The following is a 26008-nucleotide window of genomic DNA, read 5'->3' on the forward strand; positions in this document are numbered from 1 at the left end:
CTCATCCATAATTGCTACATTTCACTCTAGGACACCTGCACGCTTGCCCCTACACACATGCTTTCTGGATCCCAACAACAAACACACAAATCTAATGAATTCCAGTGAACAAAGGAAAGAAGAAAATTAACTCGAGTCCATTTCTTTGAAAGGACAGGCATCTTCCCTTACATACACACTTATTTTAAAACACAGCTAACTAGAATTAATCAACTTCTCCTCACAGTGTCTCATCTTCAATCAGCTCCACTCCTATTTCCATTTATGACTGGCCAGCCTGGTTTCACGGAGGGTCAGAACTTAGAGAGGGCAGCAAGGGACACAGTGGACATGGTTACCAAGCGTGAGCAAGCAAGTCTAACGGTGCATCTTCTGTCGATTATATTTAACTCGCTCACGGTCGTGCTGACCAGAAAGAAATGAAGAGGCTGTGAGTGACCCCTTCTTTCCACCACCCAAGTCAGGCAGGTGTTTGGGGAAGGGGGAAGCGGGCGGCAGCAGGAAAGGGGGATGATCTAGGCAGCACATCTGGCAGCCCTCAAGGCCTCCTTACCTCCAAGCAAAAACTTGATTACATTTGCCCAGAAGGAGCCTAAGTCCTAAACAGCCTGCCGCCCTTTCCTTGCCCCCACCAGCAGCTCCAGCTAGCTTACTGAAACCTATTCCCCGCCCTTTCAAATGGAAGGGGAGCTCTCAGGGGCCTCTGCTGGAGCAACTCAGACAGGTATATTTCTCCTTAATTATCACCAAGGTAGGAGTAAAAAGCAACTTACCTTTTGAAAAAAGTCTTCCCCACTTTTGCCTTTTCCTTCAGCAGCAGCTGTAAATAAAAATGTATACATTTAAAATAGTTTCATTTTTCAGCCTATGCATTCAAAACACTCTCGAGTATCAGGCATGGGAATACAAAGGTAAACAAGACCCGAGCCTTGCTCTCCCAAAGCCCAGCGCAAGCTTATTACAGGCCTCATCTGTGATGCAACATTGCTAAGCATAATGCACTAATCCAATCAGCTAGACATCTTGAATAACTTCACCCCCCTTTTTCTGTCTGAAAGCCTTCAAATGTCTATTTTCACACATGGATGAAAGTAACATTGTCCCCTGATTGTTAAGCAACTACATACATGAACAATGCATTATATATTCAGCGGTAGTGCTGTGAGCACTTCCTGTCTGTAATCAGCCCCAGGCATGAGGTTGCCTTTTAAAATGACGGCTTATCTAACAAGGCCTGCTAGGAGCTGTTTAAGTTTTATGCTTTGCAATGACTATATAATCTACTCGGATTTCGGCTGGCATCATATACTACTTTAACCCAATCCTTTATTCAACATTTACAAAGAGAGGGAACATGAGGACTAAAAAGTACTGATGAGGGGAACAGACAACAAAATTTCATGTGAGTTTAACTGAAAGGTCATTGTGTTTGAATATTTGTTTTTATATCTAAATGGTAGCCTACAAATAAAGGACAAACCCAGTTCTGTATGTTCAAAACTTTTACAACTCTGTGAACATTTTTTCTTTAATCTGTGGGGAGGGGTGGGAAATTTGACTAAAAGGAGAGAGGGGGCAAAGAGCTGACAGCATTTTGCTTGCAACAGCCTCAAACTGCACTTTTCAGAAGGCAGACACCAAGTGTCAGCTTCAGGCCCCGGGTGGAAGAGTGGCTAACTGGAGAAATGAGCTGGAGCAAGAACTCCTGGAGACTGAAATCTGGAAGACCATGGCAGCCCAAGCACCTGCTGGGCAATATCATCAAGGGGCACTGCACATACATGTGGGTGCACACACGCGCGCGTGTGTGTGTATGCACAAGGGCACTCGCTAAAATTATTAAAGACCCAAGAGGTGTGGCAGATCTTCCCATTAAGTAGAGAACTGAAAACTCCAAGAAATTCTCTCTGCTCTGAAAATAATAAGTATTAAAATCTCAATTCATAAAAGGAAAGGGGTCAGAGTGGAGAAAGATACAGAGAAGCTACCCTGCTGGCTTTGAAGGCAGAGGACGCGGCCACAAGCCAAGGAATATAGGTGGCCTTCAGCAGCTGGGAGAAGCAAGGAAACGGATTCTCCCCTGGAGCATTTGGACAAAGTGTGCTCCTGCCAATACCTTGACAGAGCCCAGTAAAGTGCATTTCTGCGTTCTGACCTCCAGAACTGCAAGAAAATAAGTTTACGTTGCTGTAAGCCCTGTAATTGTGGTGATTTGTTACAGCACCATAATGAAACTAATAATTTTAACTGTACTTTTTACACAAACACCACACCATCAACAGCATGAACTGAGCAGAGACACTGATGTGAGCATGTGAATCACGCGTTTACACAGACTCTTTGTAGTTAACTCTACAAATTATTAATTTTTCACTCTGACTTGGAAAGACGCCAACACTAAAGCTTTTGAAAGAACATAAAAAGCAATTTTGAACCAAAAAAGCAAAGCTCACTCTTCCTAAATAAATTGGCAAACATGGCTGATCCCAGCCAGAGGGGCCAGCAAGATAGTAGGTCAGCCCCCAGACCTAATGACACAAAAGCCTTGGGGGCACTTCAACCCAGTCACCTCTTGGGCTATCTTTATCTCCGTTTTAAAATAGTTTAAAGGGAGCCCCTGCTCAATGACACAATTGCTTGGCAATGAAGACTGCATACCAGGGCACAAAGATTGGGAAAAAAATTGTAGTGACGTGGAGGGAACTCTTCCTTAAAATGAAGTTTACAAAGATGTTTTCCAAGGCCTATCGAGCAAGGCAGATGAGCACCCCCTTCACCCACAGGGGGCTGCTTCACCACTTAGAATCTCTCAGTTTTAATTTCATGAGACGATTACATTTTATTACAGAAACTTCTTTTAGGACACTTATTTTCCTCATGGCAAGCACATTATGTCACAACCTTGAAATGCCCCTTCATGCCAAGTCCAGCTAAACAGACTTCATAGAATGGCCTTTCAATCCCTGGATGAATAAAAAAGGGGACACTGCCTTACTTAGACCCAAATTATAACTGTATTCCCAGAAAAAAACATCTAAAATTTAACCAAATACCTGCATTTTTTTTTAGCAACCTTACAATCTGAGGAGTCAGAGATGGCACTCTCATTGGCACCAAAAACCTGGGGCTCTTTTAAGTCCAAGTGTACAAGAAACTCCAAATCTGGGCCCGATTTTCCCCTAAATCCTGAGATGTGTCCATTTCCAAGCCCGCAAACACCTGGGAACAGCCCCTGGCTGGGCTCCCGGTCAGCCACTGTGTCAGGTGCAGACCATGGGGAGGCCCGGTCAGCGGCCCTGTGCTGGGAGTGTCCTCACGGCACGCCTCGTATTGCTTTCCAGAACTGAGCCAGGTTGCTGGGTCTCCCACATGACTTTTACAGACCCCACACAAGCAACGCTGTCAAGACCAAAGAAGTCAATTAAGAGAGAGCAACACTTCACCAAAATCATTCTCTCCCCTCTGCAAAGAGGGGTCCTCCTGTGCTCACATTTGAGGGGCCAGTTCTCAAACTTACTTTAAACTCCTCGGTATTAAAATATAAACTCCTGAAGAAACGAGAGAGTGAGGGGAGGAGGTTTGCAGAATATTTCTCTCTCCGTGTAAACTCAGGTATTTAAGATGTTCATCTGACAGACCCAGAAAGGAAAAGAGCAGCTCGGTCTCTCACCAGCTGCTGGTGAATCAAAACAGGCAAGGCCTTGCCTTCATTCAACTTGCAACCTTGGTTCATACAGGCACAGCCATCCAACTAGTGAGGTGAATCAAGAGTTAAAGTTCAGTTCTAGAGACAATTTTCCCAAAGATCTTGTTACAGTCACAACTCTATCCAAATTAAAACTTACCAGAAATTTAATTTAGCTCCTCTTACTCTGGACAATGCACTAAGAAGCTAGTCATCTTACTCTTTACCCAACACCAGAGCTCAGCAACTAACGTCAGGACTGAAGGATAAAGAGTGCTTCTGGGGGACCCTCTGAAAGTTAGACTGCAAGAAAAAACATGATATGATACTATCTTGACCCAATGGTTTTCTCTTCATTACGTTTGGAGGGGGAAACGCTGCCTGGGAAATGAGCCAACCCATGCCTGCCATCGCGGCACGCCCTGACCTTTGAAGGCTGACTCTCTTCTGTGGTACAACAGTTCTACGGAGTCTTCACTCTCTTACACACTGACACACCCTCAGGTTTTTTATTCACAGTAACATGAACGCACACACAGGATGATTTAGCAGGCTTTCTCTGTCTTTACAATATGCCTTCTGCCTTGATGTTCCAAAATTTAATCGTCTAATTATAAAAAAAACCCTGGGTTATTCCTGCCAATGAAAGCAACTGTCTTTATTTTCACGACACAGAACTCCAAGAATAAATTACTTCAATACTACTGAAACCTGGCTTTGTGGATTGTGCAGGTAAGCATTTCACATTTTAAGCTGAACAATTCATTTTTTATGTTTATTATAATTTCTCCAATGCTCTGCTATATTTTATTTCATATTTTTGCTTCGCAAGAAATATGGGATGGCAAAAGCCCCAGCCAATAAAAACAGCCAAAGTTGAAACAGGTGTAAACTATTACAGTCCCTCCAACTACAGGGCAAGTTTAGTTAATTACTGAATTAAAAAGAGGGGGGGAAGAGCTCAATTTTAAATTCTTCACCGGGCATATGGAAACTTGTTTAAATATCCTTTTCATTCTGAAATGCTTTTCCACTATAACATCTGATGCTTTATGCAGCCAAATAAAAAAACACAAGGGCTATGTATTTCATATTTAAAATATAGTATGGAATATGTTTAAACATTCCTTTGAAAAGCAATGAGTTTTTTCACCTTTGTGAAATTTGAGCAAGAAAAAATAAATTCAAATTATAAAAAAAATTGAGAAGTAATTCTTCAAATCTATAAAGATTCAGGGCATTCCTCGCTTTCCCCCCCCCCCCCACAGAACCTAACTGTAGCACATTTATAACTAAGAAGGCTGCTGTATCTTAAGGGCACCTGTAAGATAAATGTAACCATTTAGCTAGTCTGATTTGCCTGCAAAAATATTTTACTAACAGTTTTTTTTTAAACATTCACTTAATGTATCAACTTAATCTACATGCTAAAAGAGCTATACCATATATTTTACTCATATATTACTGTTTTCAGAAAACTTCCCTACAATTTGGCCAATTCTACTGAGAGAGGAATCAGCAGGAGCTGTAGAAGATGCAGTTTCTGTATACCCCCAGAGAACTTACGTTCATGAATCGTATCTAAACTCTGGACTGGCATGCATAGCTCTGAGAACTAAATGCAGAAATAGTGGACATTAAGTCAATTTTAAAGGTTCTTCGATTCACAATTAAAATCATTCAAATACTCTAACCAACTGAAGAACATCTCCCAAGTTTAAACTCCAGTAGAAAACAGTGTCATCGGAAGGTTGTGTATCACAGTAAGTGTGAGGATTTTCAGACCCTGTCTCTCCTAAAACTCCCTCACTGCTTCCCAGAGTCCACTGAGAACAAATCAAACTCAGCCACTCTGAAAAAAGAGTCATGTACGCCTACTAAGAAAAACCAACAAGAAACAGACAAAAATAAAAATAATTTTTTATCTTAGTAGTGGCTGGATATTTCAGGATGGTTTTCTTCAGCTTCAGGCTTTTTCCTTAAATACTGTTTTATTTTTCCAGTTAAAAAAATTCCCAAGTCCAAAAATGCAATAAATTCTTAAAAAGGGCTATAAAACAAGACGTACAAAATGATCAATTCTGTATTTACGTATGTAAATACATGTGTGCATATACATACAATGTTTATGCTAGATTTAAAAAGACTTACAGGATAAACATCAAAATATTAACAAGTCTTATTCGAGTGGATGAATTATTCGGTCATTTATCGGTTCCTCCTTTGCATTTTTCAGAGTAACTTTAAAAAGTTTAAATAAATAGCTTTTAATAGCCTTTAATTAGGGTGAAAAATCAAGTAAAAATCATTTGAAATTGTTCTTCCTATTAGAGAGTGAACCAAGTTTTTTACCTTTACAAGTTTACCACAGCCTCATTTTCAGCCCAGTGTATGAGACAATATGGCAAAAATCTGAAGGTACATGTGGATATAAGCTAACTAAGGAGACAAATGAATCATGTAATATCAGCTACAGATAAAAGTCAATAAAATCACACCAAATACGGAACATCATAGGCCTTACTTAACTTGGCACTTTCTAGACTGAAGTACTGATTATGTGCAACTTAACTCTCAGTAAGGAAGTTTTACCATCTTACACCCAGGGTAAGAAACTTCACAGCTGAAAACACTAAACAATCCAGTATTTGGAAACTCTCTGTGATTCACATCCAAATTTAATAGCTACCCAAAAGAAAGAAAGAGATGCTCTCTAAAAGGCAGGAATCAAAAGAGAATGATTTTACCATATATTTCTAATTATATATCAATAATAAATTGTAGTTTTAAAAGAAAGCCATTTTTTACTGAAAGGTCACATTAAATGAAACAGGAAAAAAGAAAAAAAACAGATAACACCTTATTAATTTACCACATTCTAAAAGGGCTCAATGGCTAAGAGTCTGAAAGAAAAGGGATGGATTTTCTATGATAATTTGGGCAAAGAGTATGAACTACACCAATCATCCAAGACATCCATGGCAGCTACTTTTTAAAAATTTCCTTTCCCACCAAATTTTCAACAGAACTAATAGGAATGACAAAGATGATGGAGTGAGGAGAGGAGCCCTCATCTCTTCTAACAACGGAGGCCACTGCTGCCTCTCTAAAGTTTACATCTGCTAACTCTAAGTTAAGTCCTTTGCAGACTACACATCTCTCAAAACTCGGATTGCAGGGGATTTTTTTTTTTTTCACGTTAAATCTCTCAGGGCAACAAAGCTCTGCCAACAGTCTAATGCAAGAGACAATCTAAGACAGTGGTGGCCCTGGCACACTCAGGGCACAGAGTAGCCTCCAGCAAAGGCCAGCGTTCTCTAATCTACGGGCTTTAGTTTCAGAAAGCATCTGTTGCTGTCAAATGCAGGAAAACGAACTTAACAAAAATCTGAGAACATCTAAGTTATATGATTCATTGCTTCAAGCAAACTTGAAGTCTTCAAGTAACCCTGGCTAACAGTTTATTCAGACTTCAAATTTATTGGCCTGACAATGAAGACTTCCTTGTGGGCTGATGATCTTAATGTATGTCAATGGACTCTCAGTCCAACTGATTAACAGAAACTTTGGTCATGTCAAGTGTCTTGCTTTCAAACCCTATTTCTCTTTTTTTTTTAACATTTTTTATTGCGTTATAGTCATTTTACAATGTTGTGTCAAATTCCAGTGTACAGCACAATTTTTCAGTTACACATGAATATACATATATACATTGCCACATTGTTTTTTCGCTGTGAGCTACTACAAGATCTTGTATATATTTCCCTGTGCTATACAGTATAATCTTGTTTATCTATTCTACATACGCCTGTCAGTATTCACAAATTTTGAACTCCCAGTCTATCCCTTCCCACTCCCATCTTGGCAATCACAAGTTTGTATTCTATGTCTATGAGTCTATTTCTGTTTTCTATTTATGTTTTTTGGGTTTTTTTTTTTTTTTAGATTCCACATATGAGCGATCTCACATGGTATTTTTCTTTCTCTTTCTGGCTTACTTCACTTAGAATGACATTCTACAGGAACATCCATGTTGCTGCAAATGGCATTATGTTGTAAGTTTTTATGGCTGAGTAGTATTCCATTGTATAAGTATACCACCACTTCTTTATCCAGTCATCTGTTGATGGACATTTAGGCTGTCTCCATGTCTTGGCTATTGTAAATAGTGCTGCTATGAACACTGGGGTGCAAGTGTCTATTTGAAGTAGGGTTCCTTCTGGGTATATGCCCAAGAGCGGGATTCCTGGGTCATATGATAACTCTATTCCTAGTCTTTTGAGGAATCTCCATACTGTTTTCCACAGTGGCTGCACCAAACTGCATTCCCACCAGCAGTGTAGGAAGGTTCCCTTTTCTCCACAGCCTCTCCAGCATTTGTCATTTGTGGACTTTTGAATGATGGCCATTCTGACTGGTGTGAGGTGATATCTCATCATAGTTTTGAACTGCATTTCTCTAATAATTAGTGATACTGAGCATTTTTTCATGTGTCTATTGATCATTTGTATTTCTTCTTTGGAGAATTGCTTATTTAGGTCTTCTGCCCATTTTTGGATTGAGTTGTTTATTTTTTTCTTATTAAGTCATATGAACTGCTTATATACTCTGGAGATCAAGCCTTTGTCAGTTTCACTTGCAAAAATTTTCTCCCATTCTGTAGGTTGTCATTTTGTTTTACTTACGGTTTCCTTTGCTGTGCAGAAGCTAGTAAGTTTCATTAGGTTTCATTTGTTTATTCTTGCTTTTATTTCTATTGCTTGGGTAGACTGTCCCAGGAGAACATTTTTGAGATATGTCAGATAATGTTCTGCCTATATTTTCTTCTAGGAGGTTTATTGTATCTTGTCTTATCCTTAAGTCTTTGATCCATTTTGAGTTTATTTTTGTGTATGGTGTAAGGGAGTGTCCTAGCTTCACTGATTTACATGCTGCTGTCCAGTGTTCCCAACACCATTTGCTGAAGAGACTGTCTTTATTCCATTGTATATTCTTGCCTCCTTTGTCGAAGATTAGTTGACCAAAAGTTTGAGGGTTCATTTCTGGGCTCTCTATTCTGTTCCATTGGTTCATATGTCTGTTTTTGTACCAATACCATGCTGTTTTGATTACTGTAGCTCTATAGTATTGTCTGAAGTTTGGGAGAGTTATTCCTCCAGCCTCTTTCTTTCTCTTCAGTAATGCTTTGGCAATTCTAGGTCTTTTGTGTTTCCATATAAATTTTATTATGATTTGTTCTAGTTCTGTGAAATATGTCCTAGATAATTTGATAGGGATAAACCCTATTTCTCTTAAGTAAGCAATCTCTGAAGCACCATTTAGTTCAGCCTGTGGTCATAAGCACTATTTGACAACTTTGGAGTATTACATAATATTAGTTTACTTTTTTTTAATCAATACTCTTCTAGCTTTATCAAAAGCTAAAGGATGTTCATAGCCTTTATGTAGCTCACGTTGGTCTTGCCAGAGAGCTGTGTTGTCCAAAACAATAACCACTGGCCACTTGTGGCTACTGAGCACTTGAAACGTGGCTACAGTCTGAATCCAGACATGCTACAAGACTACAAAACACAGTGGATTTCAAAGACAATACAAAAAAAAAGTAAAAATCTCATTAATAATTTTTTATTATATGTTGAAATAATATTTTTATATACTGGGTCAAAGAAAATTAAATTAAAATTAATCTCACCTGTTTTGTTTCTTGTTTATATGGTTGTAAAATTTTAAATTACATTGTGGCTCACATTACGCTTCCATTTCACAGTGCTATACCACGGGGGATAATAACTTGCTTTGCTGTGACCCAAAGAGGTTTGAAAAGATCCAAGCAGAGAGCACTGTGACAGGCTACAAAGGACTGAAAACAAGGAATACTTCCAAATAGTGGGCGTCGGCAGCTCGAAATCAAAGCTGTTATCTGTTTCAACCTCCTGGGAAACATTTTGAGGGGAAAAAAGAAAAAGGTTGGTTGGTGTCTGGAGAGGTGGTGGGAGGGTTAAAGAATTAGAGTAGTTTGAGTAAAACATACAACATTAATAACCATTTCCTTAATATCCAGCTTTGTCCCAACCCAAAACTATTTAAGAGTTTATGTGGATGGTTATTTAATGGAATGAAGTTTATATTTCTTTTGTGTTTGTAATAACATGGCAATGGAGCACGCCAACTGGTTTTTAAATCAGAACCAAATGTGTTCCAGGCATGTTTAAAGTTCAGGTATACGCAGAAAATCTGCGGCAGAGTGAACTATTTGTTACTCTCTCCACCAGAGTGGGCACAGGGACGGGAGAGCGCAAAGGTGGGCTTGCTTTCATCGGGGCTACTCCAATCATCTTAATGCTGAAAGGCTCATTTATTGATTCACTTAAACACTACTTATTTAGCACCTGAGGCAAAGAGAGAGGAGATAGAAGCTGTGGCATCAGAAAAAACTAGGTTCAACTCCAGGTTTACCAGTTACTAGCAGTGTAACGGCAAGTCATCCAGCCTCCCGAAGGCTCTATCTTCACCTCTAAAATATGCAAATAAGCACTCTATAAGAACTTAATAAATGAAAGCTCATAACTTTGGTCTCAAAGAACTTACCAGGAAGACTGTAAGTTCTTTGAGACCAATAATAAAAAATGACAAGACTCTGAAAAGTTGAACATTATACATATAAGAGTCACAGGTAATAGGAATTCAAAATATGAATACAGTATGGAGCTTCTGAGCAGACTGTTTAATAAGGGGAGAGAGAGAAGAGACATGAGGTGATGTGGAAAAGACATGGCAGGCAGAATGCTGTGAACACCCTTGTCTGTCTGTCTAAAACTTCAGTTTCCCTTTTATATGCTTCAGAGCCCTTAAAATAGCACCTGTTCCTAAAAGGAGTTGTAGGTGCAGGACGGCAGAGAGGACAGGGAGCTCCCCAGTGACCGGGGACGTGACTTTCCCAAGTTGGCTCACAGAGATTCTTTACCAGAGGAGGCAATACTCCCCAGAGGAGTGTTTGGAAATACATGGGTGTTTTCCGTTGCTGTCGTCACAAGATGGGGCAGTGATGAAGATGGACATTTAGCATCCAGGGCAGTCACAAAAAGTCCAGGTAAACAAAGAACTGTCCCACCCATAATGCCAATACCCTTAGTTGAGCAATGCTGGTAGGGTGTTTCTTTTTGAAACATCCTTTCTTCAGTAAATGATCTTCTAAATAGCACATTATCTCTACCTCTTCTCTCTGAACCATCAATGGCTTAGACTTACTCAAAGGCCACGCACTGCCATGAAAACTACAACAGCTGCTCCTACTCAGGGTTAAAATTTGCTCCTGGGTACTCCACATGTCCGATTCTAGCGCAGCATACTCTAATTCCAGTCCACAGCTGCTGCACTGCTCTATGTGCCGAGGACTGCACTGTGGTAAGATGGCCACAGAGCAGTTATTCACCTTGCAAAGTATCAGCATACAAGGTCATTCTCTGGTTGGTGAGGACTACCTGTCAACAAATCCCACCAAAGCAGATAAGGTTTTAGAGCCTCACTCTAAAATATGAACAAAAGCAAAACAAAATGACAGAAAGAAAGTGGGGAGGAGGAGATGAAGCAGAAGAAGGGAAAAGAGGAGTAGGACAGGGAGAAGAAAGGAGAAGGGTAGAAGAGGAAGGGAGGATTAGGGGAGGAGGAGGAGGAAGATGAAGGAGGAGACGACAGTAAGGACAGGGTGGGGAACAGGGGAAGACAGAGGAAGGAGAATGGGGAATTTTTTTAAGCCTACAGTATTATCAAAATGAGAAGGAAAAGTAATGCACTCCCAAAATGGGACAATATTTTTAAAAGGAGAATATTTAGAGAATAAGAAAAAAATCTAGTAAACTAAAAATATAACAAAAATAATACACTTCTATCCAAGATTTAGAAAAAATTTTAAATCTCCTGGAAAGGAAATAAGATGACATATGTATATAAAATAAAGGAGGAAAGATAAAATATTTCTTTTTTTAAGAAGGCCAATCCAAGAGTCCAAAACCAACTAATCAAATTCTCCAGAAGAAGAGAACACAGAATATAAACTGGAGTGAAAATATCAAAAAAAAAAAACCCAGAAGTTTTTTGTTTTACATTTTTTATTGATTCATAATCATTTTACAGTGTTGTGTCAAATTCCAGTGTTCAGCACAATTTTTCAGTCATTTCTGGACATATACACACTCATTGTCACATTTTTTTCTCTGTGATTTATCATAACATTTTGTGTATATTTCCCTGTGCTATACAGTGTAATCTTGTTTATCTATTCTACAATTTTGAAATCCCAGTCTATCCCTTCCCACCCTCTACCCCCCACCCCCGGTAACCACAAGTCTGTATTCTCTGTCCATGAGTCTATTTCTGTCCTGTATTTATGCTTTGTTTTTGTTTGTTTTTGTTTTTTAGATTCTACATATGAGCGATCTCGTATGGTATTTTTCTTTCTCTTTCTGGCTTACTTCACTTAGAATGACATTCTCTAGGATCATCCATGTTGCTGCAACTGGCATTATGTTGTCGGTTTTTATGGCTGAGTAGTATTCCATTGTATAAATATACCACTACTTCTTTATCCAGTCACCTGTTGATGGACATTTAGGCTGTTTCCATGTTTTGGCTATTGTAAATAGTGCTGCTATGAACATTGGGGTGCAGGTGTCATCCTGAAGTAGGGTTCCTTCTGGGTACAAGCCCAGGAGTGGGATTCCTGGGTCATATGGTAAGTCTATTCCTAGTCTTTTGAGGAATCTCCACACTGTTTTCCACAGTGGCTGCACCAAACTGCATTCCCACCAGCAGTGTAGGAGGGTTCCCCTTTCTCCACAGCCTCTCCAGCATTTGTCATTTTTGGATTTTTGAATGACGGCCATTCTGACTGGTGTGAGGTGATACCCCATTGTAGTTTTGATTTGCATTTCTCTGATAATTAGTGATACTGAACATTTTTTCATGTGCTTTTTGATCATTTGTATGTCTTCCTTGGAGAGTTGCTTATTTAGGTCTTCTGCCCATTTTTGGATTGGGTTGTTTATTTTTTCCTTATTGAGTCGTATGAGCTGCTTATATATTTTGGAGATCAAGCCTTTGTCGGTTTCACTTGCAAAAATTTTCTCCCATTCCATAGGTTTTCTTCTTGTTTTATTTCTGGTTTCCTTTGCTCTGCAGAAGCTTGTAAGTTTCATTAGGTCCCATTTGTTTATTCTTGCTTTTATTTCTTCTAGGAGAAAATTTTTGAAATGTATGTCAGATAATGTTTTGCCAATGTTTTCCTCTAGGAGGTTTATTGTATCTTGTCTTATGTTTAAGTCTTTAATCCATTTTGAGTTGATTTTTGTATATGGTGTAAGGGTGTGTTCTAGCTTCACTGATTTACATGCTGCTGTCCAGTTTTCCCAACACCATTTGCTGAAGAGACTGTCTTTATTCCATTGTACATTCTTGCCTCCTTTGTCGAAGATGAGTTGACCAAAAGTTTGTGGGTTCATTTCTGGGCTCTCTATTCTGTTGCATTGGTCTATATGTCTGTTTTGGTACCAATACCATGCTGTCTTGATGACTGTAGCTCTATAGTATTGTCTGAAGTCTGGGAGAATTATTCCTCCAGCCTCTTTCTTTCTCTTCAGTAATGCTTTAGCCCAGAAGTTTTTCAGAATTAAAAAAATTGGTTTTTATTGATAAAGCCAACTAAATATCTAGCTAAATGAATTAAAAATTACCCATATCAAGGCATAGCCTACTGAAATTTCACATCTGGAATAAAAGCATCTTTAAATCTTCCAGAGAGACTAGAACAAGTCACAGGCAATTATAATGGTATCAGAATTCACATTCATGCCATAGGAAGCCATGTGATAATGGAGTAAAAGTCAAATTCTAAGGGAAATTTTCAACCCCAAATTCTTTACGTGGCTAAACCTTCAATTAAGTCGAAGAATACAGTGACATTTTCAAAAAATTATTTCCCTACTAGTTCCTGGCACTATAAGAAGTTGCATGCTACCAAAATGAGGAACTCAGCCAAGGAAGTGAGAGACTTTCCCAAATATAGGAAATTGAGAGTTAAAGACAGATGGGGGGGGATTCCAAGATGGAAGTGAAAATAATTCCTTAGATGGTAGGACCATTCCAAGATGACAGCTGCACACCCAGAACAGAAGGCAAATGGTAAAGGAAGAAGCAGAACAACTAGCTTCAGGAGGAAGGTTGTTGGGGTGGGGGAGGAGTGGAGTAACTGATTAATCATCTGACACCTTGACCATGTGGAAAATTACACTGGGAGGACATATAGGGTGTGGGAAGAGTTTGTAATAGGTATAAAGAATATTAAGCTTGAGGGGGAAAAAACAAGGCAATCATTAACTCCAGGGAAAACAAAATTCTAGCAAAGGAGGAAATGAAATCTCTGTATACTCCTGGGTTTGTCAGGGAACAGCAGCAGATAAATAATATAATATAAAGACTAAATACTGATTTAACTAAAACTTGCGACCTATCTTTATTGGGAAGGGAGGGGAGGAGAAAAGTAGACAACTAAACCATTTCTAACACAGAAGAGTTCAGTAGAATATGTCTGAAATAAATGAATCAAGAGAAAGCAATAAAAATAATCAAGAAAATGGAGAAAATACTAGAAGAAATAGCTCAAAGAGTAAAAAGCAACTGCAACTAAGGAATAGTACATGATATTGTAGGAAAGGGTACTATGGTTTCCTAATAAGCCTTTTATACAATTTCATTTTTAAACTGTGTATATGTATTATTTGATGATCATTTTTAACGTACCAGACAATTTCAGTACTCTGGACACAGAAAGAATACAAAGGGCAAGTGTGATCATTTGGCCTAAGACCATTATAACTACATTTGGTAAGTACAAAGCAGAGCTAATGCTCTTCCATGATATGTAAAGATAGAAATCATGCTTTTAATTTTTTTATCTTGATCTTAGAGGCTGTACACTTACATTTCATTTTAAAAGATTCTGACTAAAGTTGAGTGGTCTAAATATCAGATTATGAAACAACAACAACAAAAAGAAAATGGTAGCTGATCAATGCAGCCTTCAAGACCGCAGCAGCAAGACCTGAGGGTTCTTCTACTACTAGGAATGCTGCGGGATAACGGTGACATTAAGTGAACCACTCAAGGGGCAGCAGACTGGAAGAGCCCTTGTGCTCTGAAGTCTTCTCGGCAGTGCAGACTCCTGTCGGAAGGCAGAAGCAGAAAAAGGCCAAATGGAAAGGCAGCAGGGCAGAGAATGCCTGTAGCTGTCAAGAAAGGAGAGAGGCCTTTGCACACAACAGACAGATCTGAACTTATCTGAAGACCATTATTAAGAAAAATTCCACTGGCCTACCTAATACCGGCGATATTTAATATTACTTGCATGTTGGATCCAGGACTAAATGCGTGCCTTATTGTCCACTCTTCTATTGATTTCCTTTATGAGTATAGAAATTGTACCAATAGAATGTTACTGACCTCCCACTCCTGATGGAAGACTGTAATTTTCACTGCAAGGAGGACTCCATCTCTGTCAACATACTGTCTAGGTACTATCACTTTCTCCACAGAATTAACCTGTGAACTACCAAGTGGGCAATGCATTCACCTGACCTTTCTGTCATCTTTTAAGTTGTCAATAAATTTAACTATATCACAAAACTTATCTTTTTTCATTGGACGGTCCCACTAGCTCAAATGAGATAGATTTGCTTAAGCAAACAAAGCAGTTGGACAAGGGCTTTCTAACATCCCAGTGGACTGTAAGCATAGCAACTTGAAGACACACTAGGGGAGAAGGGTGCTCACGAAAAAAATCATATTTTGGGGCCCCACCCTCAGATTCTACAGAATCTTAATTGCTATGGGTACCCCAAAATCTGCATTTTAATAAACATGCCAGATAGTTCTAACAAACAGTGAAGCCTCAAGCACTGTGACATCACCAAAATCACATGGTGACATGGATGCTTTTTGTTTCCAAACTCTCCATCAGATTGGTTTCCTAATATCCTGGCCAGCTGCCCCCACTGCCATCTTCTGCACATTTCACCTTAACCCCAGGACTACAGAGAAATACAATTATTATGAGACAGGTGAAAGGTTTACATCTGATAACGTAAGTCATTCTTCGCATTAAGGTCACGCCAGTGCTCTGGGTATGTAGCGTAATTCATTACAGCCCAGAGAAGCTGCTTTGCAGGACTAACTAAAGAACAGCAGAAGCGGTCATAGAGTTATATTTTATTACTAAAACCATTTCCTCCTCTTTCTAAACCTGCTGTACTCAAGGCCTGTTGAACCAACACGGCCTGACACATCTCACAAGAGGAAGTGTAAATACTATGACAGTCAGCAGGTGTCCGGTAGTCCCGGAGGACGTCTTCCTCCACTCAAGAGGACCAGGTCTATAATCCACAGGGTTATGGAATGAGTGCAGGTATGCAAAAGGAAGACAGCAAAGGTACTCATTCAGAGGGGCTCTGAACCACCATCTCCGCAGGTCCTGCTTCTGCGGCCAGCCACACAACTCAACCTTCTGTAAAATGTGGCTTTGCATAATCAAGTTACTACAGATCAAGGCATCCTCATTCAGAATGCCTAAGAAAACATTTAGGGGAGCTCTTATTTCTTAAACTCAGCAGTTTGCTGCTGATAAATCACAAGCCTACTTTTAGGAAATTAAGCAGATCCCCTCCTCTTGAGACATTTAGTTTGAAAAAAGATAAACTCTTTCAGGCTAAGCCATCAATTCTCATTTATGAAAGGAATCATTTGTTTTTGTTAAAGCTGATTGAAATCTAACATCTGATTATAATTTATTCCATTTAAGGTCCTTGGTTTGTTAACATGAATTCGTTTTTCATCAGTAGGCAGAAAACCACCTTTAAATGTGGTTTTCATCTCAAACAATGCTTGAAGAGTAATTTTAAGGTAATAGTCTTTGGCCTAGGATAAAAGTTAACGACCGGTATCAGTACCTCGATTTCCTTTCATAAAATATGTGCGTATATTTATGATGCAAACGTGGTGGTCATATTCTAAGTCATAGCTTTATTCTTATTCCCAGAACTGTAACTTTGGTTAAGGACCACATTCTATCTCAATTAAAATGAATCTGCTGTAATAGCACAGTGGGCCTGGATATATTCGTTTCCTTGAACAGTTCTATATTCTCAGCAGTTTTCTGGTACTCTGTTTACTTTGGAAAGTTAAAGCTCGTTTTTCTTACATTCAAGGAACTTAAATGTCTTAGGCCTAGATTATTCACCAGTCTCAAAATATTCAAGCTTTTCTAAAAAGGTAATGAAAATTTCTCTTCCAGCCTGGGGTTGACAGCTGGCAGTGCTCTGTCAAGTTCTAGATGTTCACACTTAAAGCACCTATCCTAATTTTTAAAGTGTAAAAATTCTCTAGATTATCTTTCCAATTTTGCTAAATCTGTTTAGGTTCATTTCAGAATGTTTTGAAAATAAATTCTTGGTATGTAATGGGCCAGATACAATACCTGAATGCATCCTTTTGTTTTTTTAATGGTATATTTTCCCAGAGCATGTAAAGACTTTATCTCAATTAAGTAAAAGTTTTATAATTTATGTAACTATAATAACCATGAAATTCAGTAATACTGCAAGCACCAGTAAGGATACAGTGCCCAGGGAAATGCAAATGTGTGTATATCATTTTAGAAAGTAATTTGATCTATATAAAGAGTATCTATAATTTCCATGTATTTTATGCAGTAATTCTATTTCTAGGAGACTAAATCCTAAGAATATAATCCAAAGCATGAAGTAAAAAGGAAAAACTATTGGCATAAATATGTTCATTTAAAAAATATTTATAAATAAGCAAAGGGCATGGAAAAAGCAATATGAGAGCTGGGAAGATACACACACAGGCACTGATTCAAACATTTTAAGGTTATCTGAAAAGACAGTTTTGATGATTTGCAAAAGGTGAAGCAGTAAGAGAGAAATGATTAACTATCCAGTAAAAAAAACAAATAAAATAAGGCATGATTTGTAAATGGGTCATAAAATTGTATGTACAATACTGATTACAACTATTATTCTTTTAGTATACACACAAAAACTAGGGCCATTCATTAAATGGCCAAAATGTGCATGCTAGGAAAGAATATGATCACTATATTATAGTATTATATGTATTTTACTCCCCAAAATTTTCTTGAGATATAAATAGGGTACACTGAAAATGATCTCCCCCAAAATATAGACACACACATAACATAAAAGTAAAAACCACATAAGTGTTTATCATAAGTCTATTCATTTTTTAAATTGTCTCCTTTGAGAAAATAAGGACTTTATGAATTTGTGTTTACTCATACAGCTAACTAAACCCAATAGAATCTAAACTTCCAAATATTTTAAGAATATTTTAAGATTAACAAAGTCAAAAGGAATGCACAAAAGAATACATCTTGCCCAAATTCTTCAAATGTCTACCCAAGCTAGGATGCTTGCCTTCCAGCAGGTCCTGCCAAGCTCCTCCCACCGCGCTGATTCAGAGACAGCCTTGACCTTCTGGTCCCCGGCCCTGAATCCACACAGACTCCCTGGGTACAAGGCATTTAGCTTAACTGTACCTACTCGGTGGCTATAAGCAGAACGCTACAGCTGTGGGCCTTCCAAATAAGCACCTTTTACAAGCACCATCACAAGCCAACAAAAATGATCTCAAAGAATGGGGTGCCATGTGATGTGCCTGTTACAGCAGCAAGGGCCAGAAGTCAGCTTCTCAAAATAGCACTGCTGGACGAACCAGAGAAACCCCCCTCACACTCACCAGCAGAGACAATGCACACAAAGGGAGGAGCAAAAAGCTCACCCCAAGCACTTAGCAAAGACTATGCTGAGCCTCCCTAGATGCATCTTGAAGCAATTCTTGAGCAATCTTTGCCTGAAGAACTTCCAAAAATGTAAGGAATCACAAAGCAAAGAAGCACCAGTGTTCCCTCCCATCCCTGTTCTACTAGACTTTGTGAAAGACAATCAAATGTCTTTCATTGTCTTGCACTGGTTCAAGCAAGAATGTCATTTGGGAGATACTCAGGTGGTTACAGTTTATGAAGAAATACTCCCATCGGAAGGAAAAAAAAAGTCTCCTTTATTCGTCCCCCTTCTACCCTGAAATGGAGGGAAATCGGTCTCTGAATTTTTAAATGGAGATGATCTTTGATGAAGCAATAGACACTGGATCCAACCCTCTCCAAGGTGGAGATAACAGGGGAGGAAGAGGACAGGTAAGTAAAACAAAAATGAAAAAGAGTTTTTTCAAAACTTATTTTAAGGAATTAGGAAGGAAAATCAACTATTTTCAACCATGCAGACTATTCTCTAATGATAGTGATTCAAAATCTGTCCCCAACCTTCTCCGCCACACACAAAACTAAAAATGAACAACGAAAGAGAGGACAAAGAATATTATCCTGATTGTAACCAAAATAATAGCCACACTACTGCATGTATTTCTCATCATGACACCTGAAAAAAGAACTGTGTCCAGATAAGACCCATTAATATAATGAATGAGGTATTTATTAGAGGATATTTTTCCCCTAACAAAATATTCTGTGGAAACTTTCACTCTACGGAGAAGTTAAGGATATCATGAAGTCACATGTATAAAATTATAAAAGGTATGGAGAGAATGCAAAGGTTTTCACATCCCGGCAACTATGCTCTATGTGTTACAGAAAAATAGCCATCACCACCTCATCCTGAGAAACATGGCTGAGCACGATTTTTTATGTAGGTATCAAACCTGTGATACTTGGTTGCACAGCCTAGAGACAGAACTACGTACAAGAAGAATCAGAGCACCTAGGACAATATCGTTTTCTCACTGCACCTTACAACCTCCCCGCCAGTTAAGCTTAACATCCTGTACTTCTTACTATGCCACAACAGAAGGAATGAATGCTTTCCAGTCTTGCCGAGGGAAGAGGCCCCCAAATCACACCCACACCGGGTTTAGTCCTTCCCAGCATTTCTCGTCTTCCCACGACTCAGCAGTACCTAACGCAACGTGAACAAGCCCGCGCGTCTGTGGCACTTCAGAGCACAGGATGTGAGGCAGATGTGAAGCTGGAAAACGCGGATCCAGATGTGACTAATAGGGCATATTTCCCAAAACTGGGGAGTATCTGTTTAGATCTTTGAGGAAAGGCAGCAGTGCACTTGGAGAAAGGATGAACAGACTAGAGAAGGCAAGTGAGCCCTTATGGTCAAAGACTGGCTTCACAAAAGCAAAATTCTTTCATGTCTTTTTTATAGTAAAATATTTCCCACTGACTCCTAAACATGGGCATATGGTTATATTCCACACTTCTGCACAATCTCATTTCGTTCCTGTGGACCATCTGCCAGGCAGTTGCCTTTTTTTCAACAGATAATCTAAAGAACCTATGAAACTATGAGGGATTGAGAACAATGGGAAAGAAACTGACATGCTCACATAGGGAGTCACTTTCAGTTAGGTTGTAGGTCTACAGTGAAAGCTTTTTTTTTTTTTTAAGTTTTTAAGTTCCCAAGGTTCCTTCTTTCAAACAAGGGGGAAATACACCCATTTTCCAAAGCATCCATCTTTACAAGAAATTGAAGTACCATAATTATCCGTCTCCCTCAATGCACACACTACGCTTCTTGGCAGTAACTAGAACTGAAAAGCACCAAAATTCTTTAATTAAAGAGAAATTTTAAGAGATGCTCCAACACAGGGGAGATTTGTTTCTAACGGACTTCCTTATAATGAGTCACTTCATAGAGAGAGAGCTGAAGGGTGAGAGCCAAGAGCAGCAGACACAAGTGCTCAGCACAAGCAGGCCGTTTACATTCAACCCCGCCAGAGACGTCAGTCAACGTCCTCCTTCCAGCCAAGGCCAGACTGAGCGTCACGAGGGCAAGGATCAGCACTGCGTCCTTAGTCAGCAACTCCGCTGACCTGGGAAGCTCTGTATAGAAGACGGATTTCTCCTTAGTGAAAACACCCCAAACCCTCTGAGAGGAGGTTTCTGCTCCACGCTCAATCCTCCAAAAATAAAGGGAGCAGAGATAAAATAATAAATATCATACCATCCGCAATCCCACTGGATGGATGGCTGCTTACCGTTAATTCCATGTGAATAAAATGTTAGATTTTCTGGAAATAACTGCAAATGGGCGAGGATGGACAAAGCAGAATCCGCGCACTACGCAGTAACAGAAAGTTCATTACTAGCTTGACCATGTGTCCCCTGAATGATGCTGAGCAAAGTGACTTCACCTCCCTGCACCTCAGTCTCCCCTTCTGTTAAATGAGGGCAGAAACGGCTCCTGGTCATTATGCTTTTGACTGGATTCTCCCAGCAGATTCCGTGACAAGTACCTGAGTGAAAGTAAATGATGCAGAAGTTGATTCCAGGGGAGGAGGGAAAATGAAGCAGGAAAGAAGGAAGTGTACGGGTGTGTGAGGGGTCCCCTCCGTGGGGACCTCTCAGAGAGACATCACCGTGCTGCTCCCCGAGAGGCTCAGAGGCGGGCATTCACCTCCCTACCCTAGCCTGTCACTGGGGGAGGCCAGCTTCTGCCGTGAGCAAACCCTGCAGTGCCCTCAGGGGCCTGAGAGACCAACTCATCAGCCAGTTTTAGCTCCACGTCCAGCTCCCAGGAAAGCCCTCAGGCACAGGCAAACCAAGCCACTGGCCCCCCCTACCTGGTGCTGTGAGTGGATGGGGTATGGGCGGGACACCGCCAGCGCCTGCTCTGCCATCCATCATGGGGATGGGATGTGCTCCTCCAGTCAGAGTGCTGAGTCCAGAGAAGCACTCAGCAGTGGACGAGAGCTATGTCTGTATATTCACAGTAACGTCAGAGTCATGGGATCTGCTCTCACCACCCGGGAGACATGAGGTGCCCAGACCACGGTGTGCCCACCGGATATCACGCCCTCCCTGGGAGGGAGGGCCCTGCGTGGGGAGCTGGGTCCGCTGGAGAACATTGCTCAGGCCCTGCCTGCTTCAACGGCTCCAGAATGCCACAAAGGAGAGGCTCCAACACAAGAGATACCTTTCTTACCTGCTCTGTCACTGATTCGGAGCAGAGACGCTCAGCTTGAAATTCAGGTTAGAGATAAAAGAGAACTGAAGATGTCAAAACCAATAGAAGCAGGTTTCCTGGTCACCTTCCACATCACCGACATTCTCCCTGCTCTCCTACAAAGTGAAGTGACTGATGCCCAAGATGGCCCTGAACCCTCGAGGCTGCCAAGATAAACACACACACACACACACACCCCAGGGCAGCTCCACTCCCACCAGCTGCATCTGTTCCCAAATGTCTGTCAAATAAATAATCCTGAAAAATGTGACTATTTATAATCCTTCATATTCAGAAAATGCCTTGGCCCTATAACAACAACAACAAAAGTCAAAGTATATTTATATTTTAAGGGTATAAATATTTACAGTATGTGTATTTTTTGTATGATCCCCCAATTTATCCAAGTTTATCCTCTTTGAGTCACACTGGAAAAGCCCTTCCACTGTCTGCAACCACTTCCCGGTAGACAGCCAGAAACCACTTCTCCAGGTAGTACACGTCGGGTGGCTGGGGTGTCTGTTCAAAGGTACTTCCTCGAACCATCTACGTGAGACTCTCCCTGAAAATGGCAGACAAGAAACAAAACTCTAGGCCCCTTCCTGACCGGTTATTAATGAAAGGAATGAACTACTTTCCACAAGACAGAAAAATGCAAACAATCCTACCGATTCCTGCTAACCTTAAACACGCTCCCAGATTTACTCAAAAGCCAGGAGCTTCATGAAGACATGGCTCTTGGTCAAAATGAAATGGAGCTTCTTAGCCACGCAAAACCTACTGGCATTAGTCCGACACTTTATCTTACAAAATAACACTTTCAAACACTATAACTTTGATTCATAACTATATTAAAAATGTTTACAACACAGAAATAAAACTAAGATCAAATTCAAAATCCTGAGGACAAAAAAGTGTTTCAAACAGCATTACTATCTCCATCCACAAACTTCACAATATTGATCTGAAATTTTGACTATGGGAAATATTTCTTCCTTTACCTGAAGCTTCTGGGCATGAGGCTCAGGGAACTTCATAACCTGCCATCTGTAATGTACACCTGCTGTATTGTTTCAGAAAATTCAATTCTTATCAATAGGGCAGAAAATTCAGCTCAATGACACAGGAAAAATAGATGGATAAATGAAACGCCTCAAACGTGTAAGCATAATAAGTAATGAGACGTGACAAAGTAAGCTGAACATTTGTGTGCAAACACAGAAAGGGATGGAAGGACCAAAAGGCACCTAAAAATTCATGAAGCACTAAATATACAAAAGGCAGGTAATATTCGTAAGGCTGTAAATATGCATGAGGCACCTGAGGCACTAAATATTCATGATGTGCAAATTATACATGAGCCGTGTGGCACTCAATATTTATGAGGTCTTAATTACGCCACCGTGGTAACATCTTCTGCACAAGACACGGAAATAAAACCCATAGCTGGGAGCAGGCTAACTGGCAGATCCCCGTGTCTCTCTCACAGAGGAGTGGGCAAACCTGGCCAGAGAAGTCACTGAAGCCAATTCCGTGAGCTCACTGATTTACACACACACAGTGCCAAACAAGGTACACATGTTTCTATGCAACTGCATGCTTCTATGCCTGCATATGTACTTGCATATACACATAGTGTGTAGTGTCTCTATGTGTGTACTGCATGTGTGTGTCTATATCTATTATGTGACATGTGAGAGCAGGAAATCTGTGCAGATCTTCTACGCTTTGTATTTCAGGCAGCTAGCAACAATGCCTGAGACTCAGTACTCGGCACGCGTTGCAGAGCTAACTGCTCATCAACAGGGGCTACCAGGAACTGTAGAGCTTGAAATCCACCCAGACAGGAATCATACCTATACATTTGTTTTTTACCCACCAATCCCCTAATCTGTGTACCTGAAATGTAGCAGACCTACAATATACATTAAATGGGTGGATCAATGAATGAATACATGGATTAAGAAACAAAAGAATCAAGGAAATAAGTAGCATTTTTCAGTTATTCTACTTAGAGGATTTAATCCTCATAGAGAAAATTGCATGTGCCTACATTTTGACGACTAACACGTATAAGCTCACTGTACAGTTACAGAAAAACTTTAAGGTGAGGATCTCTCTTAAACGATAACATTTAACTGAAAGAAAACAATCAAAATGTATATTAGAAATACTGTGAATTTTGTGTGTAGTGTACCAAACCTTACCTTTCAAAACAAAAGTTGTTCATCTGTTAATATATAGTAACAGTACATCTTAACTACCTCGCTGAAGATATATCATTATCTGTCATATTGGGAAAATAACACCTACACTATCTAGAATTTTTATAATTAAATGAACAAATGAATTAACAATAATTATTGAGAAAACATAGCTGTTTTTTTAAAAAAGTGAATTTCAAAATGACCACACAGGGAGTTGTGTCACACGGTCCTGGATAGGAACAGAGCACACAGACCACCTGATCCTTACCTGACCATGCAAAACACTCTTCAAAACCAAAGGAAAGAATAGCAGTAAGAAGTACTATACAAACACATTACTCCAGTCTTACGAAATATCACAGATTGCTGATCTGGTTCACACAGCACTGAGTCAACTGAATTCCACTTTTCATACTCTACCTCCAAAACTCCTTAAATTAACACTTGCCAATTAGAGATCTAAGGGGAAAGAAATTAATAACTATACAGGCTGCACAATGACTATTTATTCTGAATTTTTATTAACTGAGTAAAACAGGAACACAGGAAATCATGTTAGACTTTGTCAAACTCTTCTGTACTCATTTATTCAAGAAATGTAGTATACCCACTGTGTTAGTCACTGTACTAAGAAAACACTGAACTACACTAACTCATCCCAGTTTCCCCAGGGGTTTTCCATTGTTAGCACTGAAAGTCCTATTTCTTCAGAAAACCCATCGGTCCTAAACTAAGTGGGATAGTTGGTCACCCACACTAAGAAATAAATGAAGAGGAAGAAACAGATGTGATTCTCATACACACGAACCTTACTGCCCAATAAGGAAGAGAGAAATTAATTAGCCAACACCATGAGAAATTAGCAGAGCATCACAGCAACGGTCCTTGTACCTGCAATTACAGCTAAGGCCCAGAGCTAAGGACACCTCAGAACCTGTTCACAGAGTAGCGGCGGGGCACCAGATACTGCGGAAGCCCTCCACGCAGATAATACTAAGAGACACCAGGACTGGTCCCAACACCACCACCCAAACCCTAGTCAATATTCAAGTGCAACTGACAACACAGGGGATGGTCACCTTTTGGGGAGAATAGAATTCATGGGGGAAGAGGTTATTTCTTCCCATTCCTGATTTGAAGATAAAAGATGTAAAAAACCACAAGATTGAGACTTAAACACAGAAATGAGAAAGGAAAAGTTATCATCTCTGAAACATCATTAAGGAACATTATACTCTACCTCACAGAAAAGGGAGTTTCAACATAGCAGAGCCAAGAATAGTTGCTGAAAAATTATGCATGTGTACACGTGTGTGGTGTGTTAACATTCAAAGTAAGGACACTCAACTAGTCAATAAAGTAGTTTAGATTATAGACTGTGACAACAGTTATGAAGAAAAAGTACAGAGAAGTCCAAGAGCCCTCAACTGAGGTTCTTGACACAGTGTGATGGGCACAAGGAAGGTTTTCCGTGAGGAAGTGTACTGACCAAAATATGAAGAATGAATGTGAGTTAACTAAGTAAAGATGGCAAGTGGTGGCAGAGATGCAGAGGGACGAGTCCACATGATAGCCCTGAGGCACAGTGGAAACTGGAAGGAGGACCACAGAGAATGACGAGAAAAGGAACAGTAGTACAGTCTTGAACCCACATCATAGACTTTTTTATCTTGAAGCTTTTAAGAAGAGAAGTGACGCTAGCGTATTTGCATTTTTTAAAGTAATCACTCAGGCTAAAATGTGGAGAACATCTGGAAGAGGTCAAAAGGACATACCCAAACACTGTACACTTACAAGACATCGTGTTGTACAACCCACATATATACAGTCGTCTCTCAGCATCAACAGGAAGATTGGCTTCCCGGCCCTGGCAGATATCAAACTCCACAGATGCTCAAGTCCCTTATACAAAATGGCATGGTCTTTGCATGTAGCCTACACATCCGTATAGTTAAATCATTTCTAGACCACTTATAATACCTAATACAATGTAAATGCTT

The 26008-nt window shown here is 39.9% G+C and overlaps 1 protein-coding gene across 5 annotated transcripts in view; it reads right to left on the minus strand.

The window, feature by feature from the left end:
• The window catches only part of BICC1 (BicC family RNA binding protein 1), a 330629-nt gene that overhangs the window by 168205 nt on the left and 136416 nt on the right, over window positions 1-26008 (minus strand). For all 5 annotated transcript variants that reach the window (XM_072971490.1, XM_072971491.1, XM_031682483.2 and 2 more), the window contains one exon: window positions 774-820. In XM_072971490.1, the coding sequence (XP_072827591.1) occupies window positions 774-820 (47 nt within the window). The remainder of the gene's footprint in view (window positions 1-773; window positions 821-26008) is intronic.

The sequence above is a fragment of the Vicugna pacos genome, chromosome 11 (genome assembly GCF_048564905.1).
Source record: "Vicugna pacos chromosome 11, VicPac4, whole genome shotgun sequence".
In the NCBI taxonomy this organism is placed as follows: Eukaryota; Metazoa; Chordata; class Mammalia; order Artiodactyla; family Camelidae; genus Vicugna; species Vicugna pacos.